This window comes from Saimiri boliviensis, chromosome 11 (assembly GCF_048565385.1).
Source record: "Saimiri boliviensis isolate mSaiBol1 chromosome 11, mSaiBol1.pri, whole genome shotgun sequence".
NCBI classification, from domain to species: Eukaryota; Metazoa; Chordata; class Mammalia; order Primates; family Cebidae; genus Saimiri; species Saimiri boliviensis.
Genome location: NC_133459.1, coordinates 44,752,411 through 44,771,085, shown reverse-complemented (window position 1 = coordinate 44,771,085; position 18,675 = coordinate 44,752,411). Strand labels below are relative to the sequence as shown.

Here is an 18,675-nt window from a genome sequence, read left to right as displayed (position 1 = left end):
TGCCAGGAGTTAAGGCGAGAAAGGAATAAACAGTCAGCGCACAGATAATTTTTAGGGCAGTGAAAAGACTCTGTATGATACTATAATGGTAAATATATATCACTATAATGTTGCCCAAACACACAGAATGTATATCTTAATGTAAACCAATGCCTGGGTGATGTGTCAGTGTAGGCTCATCAACTGTAACAAATGTAGCACTCTGATAGGGAGCTGATAATGGGGAGCCTACACATAGGTTAGGGCAGGAGGTGTATGGTTTATCTCAGTATCTTCCTCAATTTTGTTATGAACCTAAAACTACTCTAAGAAATAAAGTTTATTAATTTAAAAAAAAAAATTTGAAGTTTCCATTTCCAGAATGGCTGGGTATGTATCTACTGAACTGACATGACTGACACTGTAACCTACTTATGTAGTAGATATTTTATACTAAATTGAGCTGTATGGAATAAATGAACCTACTTTCAAATTAACAAGCCTCATATTATTCAACAGATTCAAGACTTAAAAGTGAAGGTAAAGGATCATGGCCCATCCTGTGGATGTAAATTTCAGGATGTTTAAGATTTGAGGATATAATCTAATGTCAAGTGGGATCCATGTGGAATAATCAGTGCTGCCTGTCTCAGCAGCTTGATAAGTATAGTCTACAGTCACGAATTGGGCTTTTATGTCCATTCTTGCCCGCTACATTCTCTGCAGTGATTTTCTGAGAGATAATAAAGATGACACTAACATTAGTAAAGTTCTAAGCATTTTACACACATTAACTCAAAGCTGGAGTCTATACAAATCCAGGCAGGTTGAAAAGGCCAAGTGGTGTTCTCAATCAAAGCTGCTTGAGTAGGAAAGATTTAGTATTAAATGCTAACTGTGGGGAATCTAAATAGAGAGATAATCATCTCAGAGAAGAGCAGCCAGTAATAACTACTGCTCAGTATTCACATTACAGTTGTGTAACTATATCCAAGGTCTAGACATGTTAAATTTATTTCTATATGATAAAAAGGTCAAGTCAAGATGTAAGCTGAGTTTCTTTAAAAATCCAGGATGTGCTATTTGAGCTAATCCAGCTAATTTCCGTCAACTTTTTTTTTTTTTTTTTTTTTTTTTTTTTGAGTAAAGCACCTAAGCACAATGAGAGCTTTGCTTTAAAGGTCAAGTATGTCTCCAATTCCCTGGGATCCCTGTCCTCTTGGTGGTATCTTCTAAAGTGACAGCTAGTGACTGAGAGATTTACTCATTCTTGGAAAAGGGCCATCATCACACTAAAAGGCTGGCTTCTAGGCTAAGAGAATCTGAGCCAAAGAAGGTGAGATCCTTCTCCCAAGGACAAAGTTCAGTTTCAGAATCACCGACTCTTAGAGCCCTCAAATACTCCACATGCACCCTCAGTTTATCCCTTCAAAGACTAAACTGTGAACAAGGAAATAAATCCATGGAGAATAAACTCATTTAGCATGATGCTGACCTGTTTCACTGCTTTGATACCCTCCTTTAATGCCCAATGACAGACATGGTCCAGGCTTAGGACAACAGTGACCATTGCTTTCTATGCCCAGGCACAAGCTCTGAACAGTTCTAAGCCTGTCAATTTCTACTGTCAATTTCTTTCCATTGTAAATAGTGTAGCAATGAACTGCACAGCAGTGCAGCAGCCCTTTCAGCAAAGCTGAGTCCTGTGGTTAGTTCCCTGGAATGCAAGAATATATCTTCTACACAGAAACACATGGCTAACTTCGATGAAGTCTTTCTTCTGCCCCTCTACTGGGAAATAGTGTGTGCCAGAATCAATATATGTGCAAGCCTCATATACTTTTTTTTTTCTTTTCTTTTTGAGATAGGGTCTCATTCTGTTGCTGTCTAGGCTAGAGTGTAGTAGTATGATCTTGACCTCCATGGGCTCAGCTGATCAGGTGATCCTCCCACCTCAGCCTCCCGAGTAGCTGGAACTACAGGCGTACACCACCATGCCCACCTAAGTTTTGTATTTTTTGTAGAGATGGGGTTTTGCTATGTTGCCCAGGCCGGTCTCAAACTTCTTTTTTTTAATTTAATTTAATTTAATTTTATTTTATTTTATTTTTTTTATTGTGCGGTCTCAAACTTCTGAGCTCAAGCAATTGGCCCACCTCGGCCTCCCAAAGTGCTGGGATTATAGGTGGGAGCCACTGTGCCCAGCTGCCTTGTAATTTTTATATATTCTTTCTTTTTTTTTTTTTTTTTTTTTTTTTTTTTTTTTTTTTGAGACAGAGTTTCACTCTTGTTACCCAGGCTGGAGTTCAATGGCGCGATCTCGGTTCACCGCAACCTCTGCCTCCTGGGTTCAGGCAATTCTCCTGCCTCAGCCTCCTGAGTAGCTGGGATTACAGGCACACGCCACCATGCCTAGCTAATTTTTTTGTATTTTTAGTAGAGACGGGGTTTCACCATGTTGACCAGGATGGTCTAGATCTCTTGACCTCATGATCTACACGCCTCGGCCTCCCAAAGTGCTGGGATTACAGGCTTGAGCCACCGCGCCCGGCCTAATTTTTATATATTCTTCAGAGCCATGTAAATCAGTCCTTACACTGTCAGGAAAAGCCCACATTCCAGGGGGAGCAGCCTGAATCCGTGAGGTCATTTACTGTAATTCCAATATGTAATGTCAGTATCATTATGAAACATATACTCCAAGCTGGGTGTGGTGCCTCACATGTACAATCCCAGTACTCTGGAGGCCAAGGTGGGAGGATCACTTGAGCCTAGGATTTCAAGACCAGCTTGGGCAACACAGGAAGACTCCATCTCTATTTAAAAACAAACAAAAAAACACTCCTCTTGCTTTTGTTATCTCCTAATCTAAGAGGGGGAAGGTTAACAGAGTCCCATGAGACAAAAAACCTCTCTGTAAGCCCTAATCCTTGGGCATGGTAGGACAAAATATTAATGGACCCCTCATCAAACGGCCCAAGATGAATGGAGCTGTAACACACTAGAACAGAGGCCATAAACCCAGGACACATACCTGGTTCCAAGATATGTACAAGACTAACAGGAATGTTGAGAGAACAAAGTAAGAAACAACTAAGAGTCAAAAGCTGGCTAACTCATTCTCATACAAAAAGCAAATCCATGAGCTCTGTATGCTTCAGTAAAGTGACAATGTAATATACTGAACTGCAAAACGTGAGAACCAGAAAAGAAATCAGGCATCTGCGGCCACTCTTTCATTCAACCTTTCTTAACCTTCAAGGACTCACCTGTGTGGCCATGGAGAGGTGAGTGTGGCCGTGGTAGTGTAGGTGATGTGCTGGAGGTCACAATCAAGCTCTTGCGGTTACTCGTCCGACAACTGCAATGAAAACAAAATGTGAGTTATAATAGGGCCACACCATGGGCCCAGAGACCTTAAGTGGCCCTTAAGGAACAAAAGAGTGACACCATTCCATGAGCTGCACAGTATACTTCTTTAACCTGAACTGGGTCAGCAGTTACACTTGGCACCAGGTAGAGTCCATAAACCACTGTGTTCCACCTTGGAATAACTTCTGTCACTGCCTTGACTTTCATCTTGTATTGTCATCACGCTTTTCCAATGTTTAGTTTTGCTTCCCAGGCAAACACAAGGAGCTCCCTATGTGCAACAATCATGTTCTAAACAGTATCTCATGAAGAATGACCACTGCAAACTGATTTACAAAATAAAAAACACAAATCAAAATACTCTTATATTCTCTAAGAATCCCCCAAAATATTGACTTAATTTATGAAATTATTATTTTTAGAACTGTTTAGTCTGTGAATTAAGTAATATTCTCATTTCAGAATGAATGTCAGAACAGGCCTGGGTTTCTTCTATAAAACTGGATTTCCATGCTTTCTATTACATGTTAATGCTGAGGCTTTTTCTTCTGGTTAGAGACAACCAGATGATGATGAAAAACCATTTCATGTAACATCTATTACTGAAAAGTCACTATAATTTATTTGGAAGTCCATCTTTTAAAGGCATTAAGGAAGTTTATATTCATCATTTTCTTTTTGAGATGGGGTCTCATTCTGTTGCCATTTATATCCATCCAAATATTTATTGAACACCTACTTTGCACTAGGCATTGTTTTAGGAGAGAAGCAGCAGGGAAACAAAAGAACAGTCTCTGTACTTATAACTGAAGTGAGCAGTGCTGTGGGAAAAGGAAGAGGAAGAGAGAGAGAGAGAGGAGAGAGGAGAGAGAGGGAGAGAAAGACAGAGAGGGAAAGAGGGAGAAAGGAAATAAGAGCCTGGTGTAGGAGTGCAGATTAGGGAAGTGAAATCTGATGAGAGCTGAATGATATGAAGGACTCAGACAAAAGTAGAGTTGAGAGGCAGGGAGAAAAATAAAAGCACTGAGACAAGAACAAATTTGGTATGTTCAAGAAACAGCAAAGAAGTCAAGAGTGGATAACAGGAGAGGAGAATGACAGAAAAAGAAGTAGGTTATAGAAGCAATGGGGAAGGCCACAGTCAGACTCTGTAGGGCTGATAGAAGGACTGAGATCAATCTCTAGAAAGAGATTATCCTTAGAAATGATAACCATCTTCCCCTAAGAAACCATCAGGAGGAATCCAATCATGCCCATACCCCTAACTACCTCAGTCACCATGAAATGCCCAGCCGGCCACTCTCTAACTTGACAGTCTCCCACTACTCTGAACCTTTGAGAAAAGCTTATACTTCACGTCCTTGAACTCAGTATGTCATCAGCCAACTGCCTATATCTCCAACTTCTTTTCTGAATGTCGGCTTTAAATTCTAGCTCCAAGTGAAACATTGCTACCTCTCAAGGACACCAAAGCCCTGGTAAAATCCCAACTCTTTACAAACATTTTCCATCTATTTTGCAACGGCATCTGGGAACTTAAGAGTGACTGAAGATGAACCCAGAATCATGCTGGCTGATGTATCTTTATATTTACAGTGACAAACATCAAGTGGATCCTCATTACTGCCTGACCATCTTAGTACATTTACCAGAGTAATGTGCTTGCTCACTCTCCAAGACAACTAAGTCACATCTTCTCCTCAAACCTCCAATACCCCTTTTTCTTCCTCTGTACAGAAAATAAAAATTTAAAAAATTAGCTGGGCGTGGTGGCATGTGCCTATAGTCCTAAATACTTGGATGACTGAGGCAGGAGGATCGCTTGACTACGGGAGGTCAAGGCCAATGACTGTGCCAGAAAAAGAAGAACAAGTACAGTTAGGCCAATTAGGAAACAAATGACAGATTAAAACCCAACCACACTAATAATCATATTAAATACAAGGCCAATTCAGCAGAGACTGTCAGACTGGATAAAATAGCAGGACCCAACTATATTCTGTTAATTATTTGTGAAAGACCGAAACTGCAAACCACCTAAAATATACACCAACAGATGAATGACAAGTAAATCAATGTACACTCATACAATGGAATTCTACTCAGCAATAACAAGGAATGAACAATTGATTCACACAATGGATGAATCTCAAAAATAATTATGCTGAAAGCAAGATGCCAGACAAAAAAAAGAGTATATTGTATGATTTCATGGATGAGTTGAACAATTTGCCTCTCAGGTGTATTCAATCAAAAAATTTGTCCCTGGATATTTAAACTAAAATATACTAAAAACAAAAGTTAAACATAATGTTACTTAGCAGGAAATTGTTCTGACACATGCACTAAAAGGGAATTAAAACATTATTTCCAAATCAATCACACCACATAAATTTAAGCGAATGCAAGTCCAACATATTACAACGAATTCCTTCATGATCTTGCACTTTGCTTTGCATTTATTTCAAAAACATTAGATGTTTTGGGTATGTACGCCAAGATGTGGTATGAACTGTGCTCAACTAGACATTGCAAAATAGGTGGCAGGGTTTAGGCAGAACAGTCACCAACAATTTCCAAATAACCAATAGCTGGCTGATGAGTGTATCCACCATACCAAAAGCCCATTATTTCTCTCCCCAGAGCATGGCTACAGTGATATTTGATTTCATGGCTAAAACAGGACTCACTGATTTGCAAGTAATGACCTAAACCACTAAGCTGTATCAGACGTAGTTCAAAGTAATGTTTGCATACTTTGTGACAGAAACTGAAGACACTGACCACAGTATGGACGGAAATTCCAACAATAGCAGTAGTAGCTCTCTCTCTGACTTCCACATACCATAACAAGAGAAGATGAAGCCACATACTCAGGGAAATGTTGGATTCTGTGAAAAAATATTCCTTTCGAAGAAAGACGCATGCTGATTGGCAACTGCAGTGAACAAATTACCACCCACAGTAAGGGCTGGTGATATGAGGAATATTTAGGAGGCACAGATAACAAATTACACTGCTTCAAGGAGTCAGTGATTGGCAGGACTGAAGTGTTGACAACAGGTTGCAATGTATCTTGAAATAAACATCTATCCATTGGGAGAGGTGAAATACAAATTTTCTCAAAAGTAGAACCACTAAAAAAATAAAATTTGAGGTCATGGTGGCTCATGCCTGTAATCCCAGCACTTTGGGAGGCTGAGGCGGGTGGATCATGAGGTCAGGAGTTCAAGACCAGCCTGACCAACATAGTGAAACCCCATCTCTACTAAAAATACAAAAATTAGCTGGGCGTGGTGGTACACACCTGTAATCCCAGCTACTCAGGAGGCTGAGGCAGGAGAATCGCTTGAACCTGGGAGGCGGAAGCTGCAGTGAGCTGAGATTGCACCACTGCACTCTAGCCTAAGTGACAGAGTAAGACTCCATCTTTAAAAAATAAAAAGCAAAATAAAATAAAATTTGAATTTGACCAACCACAATTAAGAAATTTCATTGGTAGGACTCGCAAAGACAAATTGTTTAGTTGATCCAATTCCATTTATATAAAATTTTAGAAAATGCTAACTAATCTATAGTGACAGACTGCAGATTAGTAGTTGCCCAATAAGAAGCAAGGAATGGATTATAGATAGTCATGAGGAAACTTTTGAGAGTTACAGATCTGTTCATTATCTTCATGTTCATAATCAGTCTATTATATTCCAAACATACCTCAATAAAACCATACAAAAATTTTAAAATGTAAGCAATATCATGTCACTCTTTCATTTAAAATCCTCCTTGTCTCACTGAGGAAAAAAGCCAGTTCTGATAATGACCTACAAGGCATTGTTTAGTGGATTCTCCATGACCTCTCTCCCTCCTACTCACTCTCCAGCCACACAGGCCTCCTTGACTTTCTAAGAAATGCCAAGCATGCCAACCATCTCAAGGCATTTACAATTGATATTTTCTTTGCCCATGTTTCTCCCAGATTGCCTCAAGCCTTGTTCTCTCCCTCCTTCAGGTCTTTGCTCAAGTACAATCTTCTCAGTGAATTTTCCCTGGATCATTCTATTTAAAATTGCAACCCCTCCCAAACTTCTATCCCCCTTAGTTGATATATTTTTCTCCTAGCACTTATCATCATCTAACATACTACAGTCAGCACTCTGTATCTGTGGGTTCTACATCCATGGATTCAACCAACTATGGATGGAAGATATATTTTAAAACTTTTAAAATAATACAAATTTTTAAAATACAGTGTAACAGCTATTTGCCTAGATTTGCTTTGTATTAGATATTATAAATAATCTAGAGATGACTTAACAGTATACAGGAAGATGCATGTCGATTATATGTGAATATTATGTATGCTATTTTATAAAAGAGACTTGGTCATCTGCAGATTTTGGTATCTGTGTGGGTCCTGGAACTAATCCCCAATATATATGTGACTATATATATTTTACACATTCATTTTGTTGTCTTCTCATCAGAATTTCTTCTCATCAGAAGTTAAGCTGTATGAGGGCAAGGGCTTTTGTATGCTTTGTGTACTGCTGCATTCCTCAATACAGGCGTCCCCAAACTGTGGCCCCCTGAGGCCATTTATCCAGCCCCCCGACGCACTTCAGGAAGGAGCACCTGTTTCATTGGTGGTCAGTGAGAGGAGCACAGTATGTGAGAGCCCTCCAACGGTCTGAGGGACAGTGAACTGGCTCCCTGTGTAAAAAGTTTGGGGACGCCTGCCTCAATATCTAGCACACTGCCTGGCAAACAGTAGGCTCTGAATAAATATTTGTTAAATGAATGAATGAGTATGATTTGTTACAAGGATTAAAATAAAAAGGATATATACACACCTGGCCTATGTAAGGTAAATCAAACTGTTATATCTAAATCCTTGTGTATGAAAGTGAAAATGTCTTGAAAATTCAGGGACAGATAATTCCATCTTCATTTGCCTTAACCTTATTTAAAATTTAAAATAAAAGCCAAGACACTAAAGATCTTCTAGGCCACATGTCTTTTTATAAAGGTACACATAATCTCACTTGGCAAATCTTTAACAGCTGCCAGGGGAAAAAAAGGTCAGACACTCTGCTACAGATACCATGACTCAGCTGGGATCCACAACAAGGAACTGGATAATTTTTCCATTTCAACAGGCTCTGGCCATTTCCCCAGGATCCTAAGAAGATAAAGGGCAAGTCTTAATTCTTTTATTCCAATAAGATGAAGTACTAGATATTTGCACAGTCAGGTACGCTAATCCTCAGCTGATGCAGGATAGCATGGAAGCCCCCTGAGTTACTTCATGCAAAGACTGGTGTTAAATCATCCCAGTCACCTGGTTACTCAGAGTGAGAGTTGGCATTTTCTTACATGCCTCACCATGGTCACCTCAGTGAACAGTGAGAATAAGGGCTAAGGCACACTGTGCATTCTCTGTGACAATGATGAATTGCAACCATATTTGGAGAGTAGTAGCTTGTTTCTAGCCTTCAAAAACCCCTCCCTCTGGCAACTAGCAGGCACTCAGAAAATCTGACCCCTGCAAGAGCTGTGGTAAATTTACTCAGGAAGCCTGCTTCTCAGTGTGAAGCAACAAAGCATGTGGAATAGGATGCCTGTTTGCAGATCCCTTAGGCCTCTCCAATCTCCAAATCCCAGAGTAATAGCTGCTCCTAGGAACTCGAGCACTCCGTGACTGGATAGTACTTGGCAGACACCTCTTAGAATTTAGAATGAGGAAAAGATCACTTTGTCTCAATAAGTATAAACAATATAAAGAATAATGTGGAGCTGGTTACAGTCAAGCATTTCCAGATGCTATAATATTTCAGAGTAACAACCAAGATGATGTCCTGATTAAAACGAGGAAGTAAAAGTGGGAGAAAAATACATATTCTCTCCCCAATAAAGAGAGACATTATTACTTATCTAACCATATATATATATATATATATATATATATAGGGAGAGAGAGGGAGAGAGAGAGAGAGAGAGAGAGAGAGAGAGAGAGAGAGACAGTAGTCTTGCTCTGTTGCCCAGGCTGCAGTGCAGTGGCATGATCTTGGTTCATTGCAATCTCTGCCTCCCTGGTTTAAGCCATTCTCCTGCCTCAGCCTCCTGAATAGCTGGGATCACAGGTACAGGCCACTACACCCAGCTAATTTTTGTATTTTTAGTAGAGACAGGGTTTCATCATGTTGGTCATGCTGGTCTTGAACTTCTGACCTCATGATCCACCCTCCTCAGCCTCCCAAAGTGCTGGGATTACAGACGTAAGCCACCGCACCTGGCTATCCGTTATATTATTATTATTATTATTGATACATTATTTATTGCTTGCCTGGATTATTTCAATACTCTCCTAACTAGTCTCTCTGGCTTACTCTTGTCTTCTACCCTAATCTGTTTTTAACATAAGCAAGCCACAGTGATTCTTTTAAAGCACACATCTGATTATTTCATTCCTCTGCTCAAAACCTTCTACAGGCTGCTAATTTTACATAGGTACTTCTAGCAACTACAACCAATGTTCCCTTTACTTGAAATGTCCTTCCTTCAACCATACAATGGCAAAAATCCCTCACTCCTTCAAGACTTTATTCAAATGCCACCTTTCCAATTTTGTTTTCCAGAATGGCCTTTGCTCTACCTGTTTTTCCCCCCCAATAGCGTCTGTTACCTTCTAACCTACTACATACATTATGTTTATTGTCTGTTTCTTCTCTTCTAGAGTGAGCTCTAAGAAGTATCCCAGGCTCAAGCGATCCTCCCACCTCAGCCTCCTAAAGTGCTGGGATTACAAGCATGAGCCACCACACTCAGCTAATATTTGTACTTTTTTGTAGAGACAGGGTTTTACCATGTTGCCCAGACTGGTTTCAAACTCCTGGGCTCAAGCAATCCACTCACCTCAGCCATTCAAACTATTAAGAAGAAAGTTGTGAGTCACTGCGTCCAGCCTCTAATCCTACTTTCTGAAGTTCCAAATTGTTTATCTATTGATTTTCACTTATGACATATTGGTTGGTTTGTAATTTTGTACTATAAACTTACCTTCAGTGAAACTTTATGAAAATCCTATGCTACCTGATTTGAGGGTATGTCACTTAAAAGAAGCGTTGTTTCTGAGAGATGAGCCACGGTTATTACCAGCCCAGAAACAGCATCTAGACCACACAAAGAGGACAGGCCCCAACCCCAAATTTCAGATAAGTGAAGGCTTACAGGTAGAAATTTTCTAGGCAGACGTCTTTTCTTTATTAAAAGTTGTATTTAAAATCCAGATGAGATGAAGAAAGTACTTTTTATCTGTACATACCAGTGGTTTTCGTAGTCTGTTCTTGCACTGAGGGCGAAGCCTTTTGAAGGTCCTAATTGTATGTAGGGGGTCTCAATTCTAATTGCTTACTCTAAACAAACCAAGAACTCTTCTTTTTTCCCCTCAAGGTTATTGAGACTTGCACATCTCTTCCCTGACCCCATTTTTGGAAGCTTCAAAGCCTGCTCCCATAGTTATTATTTTTTTAGGTTCAGAAGTACATGTGAAGGATATAGAGGTAAACTTGTGACAAAGGGGTTTGTTGTATAGGTTGTCTCATCACTCAGGTATTAAGCCTAGTATCCAATAGTTATTTTTTCTACTCTTCTCCCTCCTCCCTTTCTCCACCCACAAGTAGACCCCTCTGTCTGTTGTTTTCCTTTCTTGTGTTCATGAGTTATCTTCATTCAGCTCCCACTTATAAGTGAGAACACACAATATTTGGTTTTCTGTTTCTGTGTTAGCTTACTTAGGATCATAGCCTCCAGCTCCATCCATGTTCTCGCAAAAGACATAATCTTGTTCTTTTTATGGCTGCATAGTATTTCATGGTATATATGTACCACATTTTCTTTATCCAATCTATCATGAATGGGCATGTAGTTCGATTCATGGCTTTGCTAATGTGAACAGTGCTGTAATAAACATTCATATGCATGTGTCTTTATGGTAAAATGATTTATAGTCCTCTGAGTATATACTTAGTAATGGAACTGCTCAGTGAAATGGTAGTTCTGCTTTTAGCTCTTTGAGTAATCCCTATATTGTTTTCCACAATGGTTGAACTAATTTACACTCCCACCAATAGTGTGTAAGTGTTCCCTTTCCCTCTACAACCTTGCCAGCACCTGTTACTTAAAAAATTTTTAACAATACCCATTCTGCCTGGTGTGAGATGATATCTCATTGTGGTTTTGATTTGCAGTTCTCTAATGCTCAGTGATATTGAGCTTTTTTTCATATGCTTGTTGGCCGCATGTATGTCTTCTTTTGAAAAGTGTCTGTTCATGTGCTTTGCCCACTTTTTAGTGGGATTGTTTTTCTCTTGTAAATTTGTTTAAGTTCCTTACAGATGCTAGACATTAGGCCTTCATCAGATGCACTCTGCAAATATTTTCTCCCATTCTGTAGTTTGTCTGTTTACTCTGTTGACAGTTTCTTTTGTTGTGCAGAAGCCGTTAAGTTTAATTAGATCTCACTTGTCAATTTTTGCTTCTGTTGCAATTGATTTTAGTGTCTCTGTCATAAAATATTTGCCCATTCGTGTGTCCAGGATGGTATTGCTTAGGTTGTCTTCCAGGGTTTTCACAGTTTTATATTTAAGTTTTTAATCCATCTTGAGTTGATTTTTGTATATGGTCTAAAGGAGGGGGTACTATGTAGCTTCAGTCTTCTGCATATTGCTATTCAGTTATCCCAGCACCATTTATTGAATAGGGAGCCTTTTCTCCATTGCTTGTTTTTGTCAGCTTTGTCAAAGCTCGGGTGGTCATGGGTGTGTGGCCTTATTTCTGGGCTCTCTATTCTGTTCTATTGGTTTATGTCCCTGTTTTTGTACCAGTACCATCTTGTTTTGGTTACTGTAGCCCTGCAGTACAGTTTGAAGTCTGGTAACATGTTGCCTCCAGCTTTGTTCTTTTTGCTTAGAATTGCCTTGGTTATTTGGCTCTTTTTTGGCTTTATATGATTTTAAAATAGTTTTTTTCTAGTTCTGGGAAGAATACTCTTGCAAGTTTCATAGGAATAGCATTGAATCTATAAATTGGTATGGCCATTTTAATGATATTGATTCTTCCTATCCATGAACATGGTATGTTTTTCCATTTGTTTGTGTCTTCTGTGATTTCTTTGAGCAGTGTTTTGTAACTCACAATGTAAAGATCTTTCACATCCCTGGTTAGCTGTATTCCCAGATATTTTATTATTTTGTGGCAATTGTAAATGGGACTGCCCTTCTGATTTGGCTCTCAGCCTGGCTGTTGGTGGGCCTGGCTGTTGGTGGTGGATAGAAATGTTAGTGCTTTCTGCTAGCAATTGATTTTGTATCCTTAAACTTTGCTGAAGTTATCAGCTGAAGAAGCTTTTGGGCAGAGACTATAGGGTTTTCTACATATAGAATCAGGTCATCTGTAAACAGAGGTAGTTTAACTTCCTCTCTTTCTATTTGGTACCCTTTATTTCTTTCTCTTGCCTGACTGCTCTGGCTAGGACTTCTACTCTCATTGATTAGGTGTTGTTTTGGGTCCCTTTGATTTGGGTCCCTCAGGGTTTTCCTTATGTTCTGCTAAAATTAGCTATGTATTTAAAACAACAATAATAATACCTAACAATTACTAAGAGCTAATAAGGCTTGGTTTAAAGCTAATTTGTCCAACTGGCAGCCCATAGGCCACATGCCGTCCAGGACAGCTTTGAATGAGGCTCAATAAAAATTTGCAAACTTTCTTAAAACATTATGAGGTGTTTGGTTTTTTCTTTTTTTTTTTTAAGTTCATCAGCTATCATTAGTGTATTTTATGTGTGGCCCGAGACAATTCTTCTACCAATATGGCACAGGGAAGCCAAAAGATTGGCTTGTAAAACTATAACAACCCTGGTTTAAAGCATTACATGTAGTATCTCACACCCTATGAAGTTGGGACTATTATTATCCCCTTTATTTAGACAAGGAACCGGAGGCAAAGAAATGCTACATAGCTTTCCTTAGGATAAAGTAATAACATTTCTTGAAGGCCTAATCTAACTTAAATTTTCTTTACCCTGGGACTTTCTTGTTGTGGTGCTTCATCCTCAAATGATTTAAAAGTCAAGTATCCTGAAATATCAAGCACATTTTATATGGCCTAACTTCAGGGATGAGAGGATAGCAATAAGTATCCTAGGGACTGGAGCAAATCTTTGACACAGGCACAAATACTGAGGGGCAGGCCTATATGACAGAGGCTAAGGAAACAGTATGCTCCCACCAAATTCTTTAGTCATGACCACCTTGACTACTATTGCCACTACCAACCCTATATCAGGACATAATAAAGACAGAACTATCTTGCCTGGTACGGTGGCTCACGCCTATAATCCTAGCTCTTAGGGAGGTAGAGGCGGGAGGATAGCTTGAGCCCAGGAATTTGAGATCTGCCTGGGCAATACAGTGAGACTCCGTTCTCCACAAAAACGAGGGTGGGGGGGGAGATAGTTATCTTGATCCAGACAAAAAATAAAGAGGTACAAATTATCTCTACACTGAACAATCCTGAATCCTTTCACTACATTTTATCAGAAGAGACCACCAGTAATGGAAACGAAGCATGATACAGTCCCCAGCAGATTACACCAGCTAAATCTAAACATCTCTGCTACGTGTTCCTGCAACAGCTAAAACTTACAGTGAAAAGAAACAAACATAGGTCTAAACCTCTTAAATGCCAAGCCCAAGATGTCATGAATTTAGTAGACCAAGAACACTTGGAAGGATTCAAGAGTTTTAAAGGAAAGACAAAAAGAGAGAGGGGAAATAGACCAAATATAAGCCAGCACAATCTCCTCCCCTGGAATAATTTATGTGATACAGGAGAAAGTCCTCTTCATGGCAGGGGGGAACCTATCTCCATCCCCAATCTCAAGATGAGAAAAGGAATTTCCACCACACCTTAGTAAATTTGCCCAACACCAAGAAAATGAGATAATTCTGTCTTTGATTATTTGCAGTCGGTATTCACACAGTTCTAATAGAATCAACCTGGTAAAAGAGATAGGAGAAAAATTTAAAAATCTTAGATTGGGCACTGCCTCAGATTCTGGGCAAGGCTATATTTCCAGTGCCTAGGACAGTGCCTGACACATGCTTATTATTTGGAGAATTAATGAATGGGAGAGACTGGGGAATTAAGGAAAGGGATATAATGGTTTCATAATATATTCTTAAAGCAGTACATCTTTTGGTAATCAAAGGAAAGCAGCCAATGAGACTATAAGATTTTTTTCTCTGAATAGAGTACACTTCTACTACTGAGGCCCGCCCAAACATGAGCCTTGGAACTAGTTAGTATAGGATGCCTCTGATTACACATTGTCTGGGAAGTTGTGATATATTTGGTCTGTCTTTACTAGTTCCCATGGCCTATGGATTTCTCTGGAAGCACCAAATTATAAGCCTATTCACAGGTTACATTTCTAGACCAGTTGCTTTAACAGCTAGTGGTTGAAAGGAAATACAAAATGTCCTGTAATCACTTTATATGTTGACCCAATACATACATAGTTTAATGAGGTACTAATACAAACTTTAATCTGTTATTAATACAGATTAAACCCTGTATTAGTAACAATCCGTTTTTTTTTTTTTTTTTTTTTTTTTTTTAGACAGAGTCTCCCTCTCTCACCAGGTGCCAGGTTGGAGTGTAACAGTGCAATCTTGGCTCATTGCAACCTCCACCACCTGGGTTCAAGCGATTCTCCTGCCTCAGCCTCTAGAGTAGCTGGGACTACAAGTGTGTGACACCACACCCAGCTAATTTTTGTATTTTAGTAGAGACAGGATTTCACTATGTTGGCCAGGATGGTCTCAATCTCTTGATGTCATGATATGCCTCTCAAAGTGCTGGGATTACAGGTGTGAGCCACTGCGCCCGGCTAGTAACAATCCTTTTCTACCTACTCCATCAATAAATTGCCTAGCTGTCTGGCCTGTGCCCAAATTTCCATAGTGGACAAGATTAGAACACAGTTTAGTTTCTATGAGGCAGCCATGGGTACAGATGCTACATAAGGATCAGGCCTCCACTTTCAATAAATCACTATCGTGGTCATTTTTATTGTTGTTGTTTTTATCTATTTATTATTCTGTTTTTTCTTTTACTCTCAATTTTTTATTTTTTAATTTCTTTTGTATTATTTGTCACATGCCATGATCAGAAACACAAGTCTTTTTGAGACAGGGTTTTACTCTTTAACCCAGGCTGGACTGCAGCGGTGCAACCTTGGTCCACTGCAGACTTGACCTCCTAGGCTTAAGTGATCCCCCAACCATAGCCTCCTGAGCAGCTGGGAATACAAATGCACACCACAACACCTAGCTAAATTTTGTTTATTATTTCACAGAGATAAGGTCTCACCATGTTGCCCAGGCTGGTTGTGAACTGCTGGGCTCAAGTGATCCTCCTGCCTCAGCCTCCCCCAATGCTGACATTACAGGTGGGGGCCATCATACCTGGCCCACAGTTATTTTTTAATGATAGGTAATTGCAAGGTTCTGTCAGGCACTTAAAATACTCAAAAAGGTGCAAGCATATTCAATCCTTGGTGTTCAGAGGTCTGTAGCTGAAGGCACTATGATACGTGAGGAAAAGAACTCAAGCAACATATTTTGGCACAGGTAGTCAGTGGCACAGAAGTTTAGGAAGCTTCCAAGAGGAAGGCAGAAGATCTGAGGAATTCGGAATCCACAGCAGAGAGAGTTACTGGAAATACCATGATGGCAAATAAATATACAAGAGGACTAGAGAACAATCAGTCTAGGTTGAAGGAAAAAATGAGAAGGCTCTAGAAGAAATGTTTCTAGAAGGATGGAGTATGGTAGGAGGAAGATTAGATTAGAAGATTAAAGCATCTAATGTAATATACTGAAAAACATTTTGCAAGTCGGATAGAAAATTTGGGGTGAATAAATGATGCTACATAGAATGTAAAGAAATGCAAAAGTGAGACAATTTTTACCCTCAAGAAAACAAAATGTCACAAAAGAAAACAGATATAATCCTAATGCGCAATGACTCTATTAGAAATAATATTAATTTGTAATAATTTGACACTGAAATAGGTAAAAGAATTTAAAGTAGTTAGTTTCAATTTTTAAAAAAATCAAGAATGATAGGAATAGGGTAAAGGAATTTCAAGATTCTTTCATTAACTTTAAAGAGCTAATGGACTTTTGAAATTATATTCACATATTTCTTTGACAAAATAAAAATTAGCCAGGTGCGGTGGCTCATGCCTGTAATCCCAGCACTTTGGGAGGCTGAGGTGGGTGGATCACAAGGTCAAGAGATCGAGACCATCCTGGTCAACATAGTGAAACCCCGTCTCTACTAAAAACACAAAATATTAGCTGGGCATAGTGGTGCGAGCCTATCCCAGCTACTCAGGAGGCTGAGGCAGGAGAATGGCCTGAACCCAGGAGGCAGAGGTTGCGGTGAGCCGAGATCGCGCCATTGCACTCCAGCCTGGACAAGAGCGAAACTGTGCCTCAAAATAAATAAATAAATAAATAAATAAATAAATAAATAAAGTGGATGGCTTACGCATATGTAAATAGTACAATAAACGGAGCAATGTTACCTAGGTAGGAGAATTGATGGCGGTAATTATTCTGCATTTTAGTTGGTATGGTCACGGTTCAAATCCAAGCTATAGTAGCATGTTTAACAAACACTGTCACCAAAAAAGAGGTCTTGTCTGAGACCCTGAGAGTAGGTTCTTGGATTCCACACAGGAAACAATTCAAGATGTCACAGAATATAGTGAAATTTATCAGCGACTTCTCTATTACAAAGTAGGACATCCCCAGAATTCAAGAGAAGGAATACCCATACCTTAAACACAGTGCTTGCTTATATAGGTTGTTAAGCATAGTGTACTTCATTTCAAAGGCTTGTGAGCAGCTTGTGACAGGCTATTAGTACTGTTATTTCCCCGTGTTACTACTGATGTTAGCAAAAATTCATGAGTGCATTATTATCTTTAAAGCAAAACCTATTCTTAAACTAAGAATGCTGTTTGTTCTTAAAGTACTAAAACATTAATAAGTTCTGCATCTTTTAGTTAGTTAGCATCATTAACTTGTTCCTACAACCCGTTGGGAATGTAACCCAGGAGGTTTGGCTTTACTGGGCATCTTGTGACCAATAGTGCCCAACCCCTTGGGAATGTAACCCAGGAGGTTTGGCTTTATTTGGCCTTTATTCAAAATGGAATCACTCCGGTTAGGATGCCTCTGACAAAATTATCAGATGATCACATCAATCCCCTGTTCAAAATTCTCCAACCGTTAGAGCCAAATAAATAAATAAATATCCAAATCAGTGATAAGTATGACAATCAAGACTCTTCAAGACATAGCCCCCTATAATTTGTCCCACCCATCATCATGTCTCCTACCTAATTTCAAACTATACCAACAGGCTACAGTAACCAAAACAGCATGGTTCTGGTAGAAAAACAGACACACAGACCAAGAGAAAAGGTTAGAGAATCCAGAAATAAAGCCACACATCTACAACCTTCTGATCTTTGACAAAATGGACAAAAACAAGCAATGCAGAAAGGAATCCCTGTTCAACAAATGGTGCTGGGATAGCTGGCTAGCCATATGCAGAATGTTGAAACTAGACCCTTTCACCATATACAAAAATCAACTCAAGATGAATCAAAGACTTAAATGTAAAACCTAAAACTATAAAAACCCTAAAATATACCACTCTGGACATAAGCCCTGACAGAATTCATGATGAAGACTCCAAAAGCAATTGCAACAAAAACAAAAACAGACAAACAGGAGCTAATTAGACTAAAGAGCTTCTGCACAGCAAAAGAAAGTATCAACAGAATAAAAAGACAACCTGTAGAATGGGAGAAAATATTTGCAAAATATACATCTGACAAAGGTCTAATATCCAGAATCTATTAAAACAAAAAACAAAAACAAAAACAAAACTTAACTGAACAAGCAAAAAAACAAATAATCCCATTAAAAAATAGGCAAAAGATATGCAAGAAGCCAACAAACATGAAAACATGCTCTACATCACTAATCACCTGAGAAATGCAAATCAAAACCACAAGGAGATATCATTTTACACCAATCAGAATGGCTATTACTAAAAAGTCAAAAAATAACAGATGCTGGTGAGACTGCAGAGAAAAGGATATGCTTGTACATTGTTGGTGGAATTGTAAATTAGTCCAGCCCCTGTGGAAAGCAGTTTGGAGATTTCTCAAAGAACTAAAAG

At 39.2% G+C, this 18,675-nt stretch overlaps 1 protein-coding gene across 17 annotated transcripts in view; it reads right to left on the bottom strand.

The window, feature by feature from the left end:
• The window catches only part of MAST2 (microtubule associated serine/threonine kinase 2), a 229,012-nt gene that overhangs the window by 64,535 nt on the left and 145,802 nt on the right, over window positions 1–18,675 (bottom strand). For 10 of the 17 annotated variants that reach the window (XM_074380734.1, XM_074380742.1, XM_074380735.1 and 7 more), the window contains 2 exons: window positions 8,453–8,530; window positions 3,249–3,340 (listed from right to left, as the gene is read on the bottom strand). In XM_074380734.1, the coding sequence (XP_074236835.1) occupies window positions 3,249–3,340; window positions 8,453–8,530 (170 nt within the window). The remainder of the gene's footprint in view (window positions 1–3,248; window positions 3,341–8,452; window positions 8,531–18,675) is intronic. The other 7 variants (XM_074380739.1, XM_074380741.1, XM_039474588.2 and 4 more) reach the window with 1 other exon arrangement.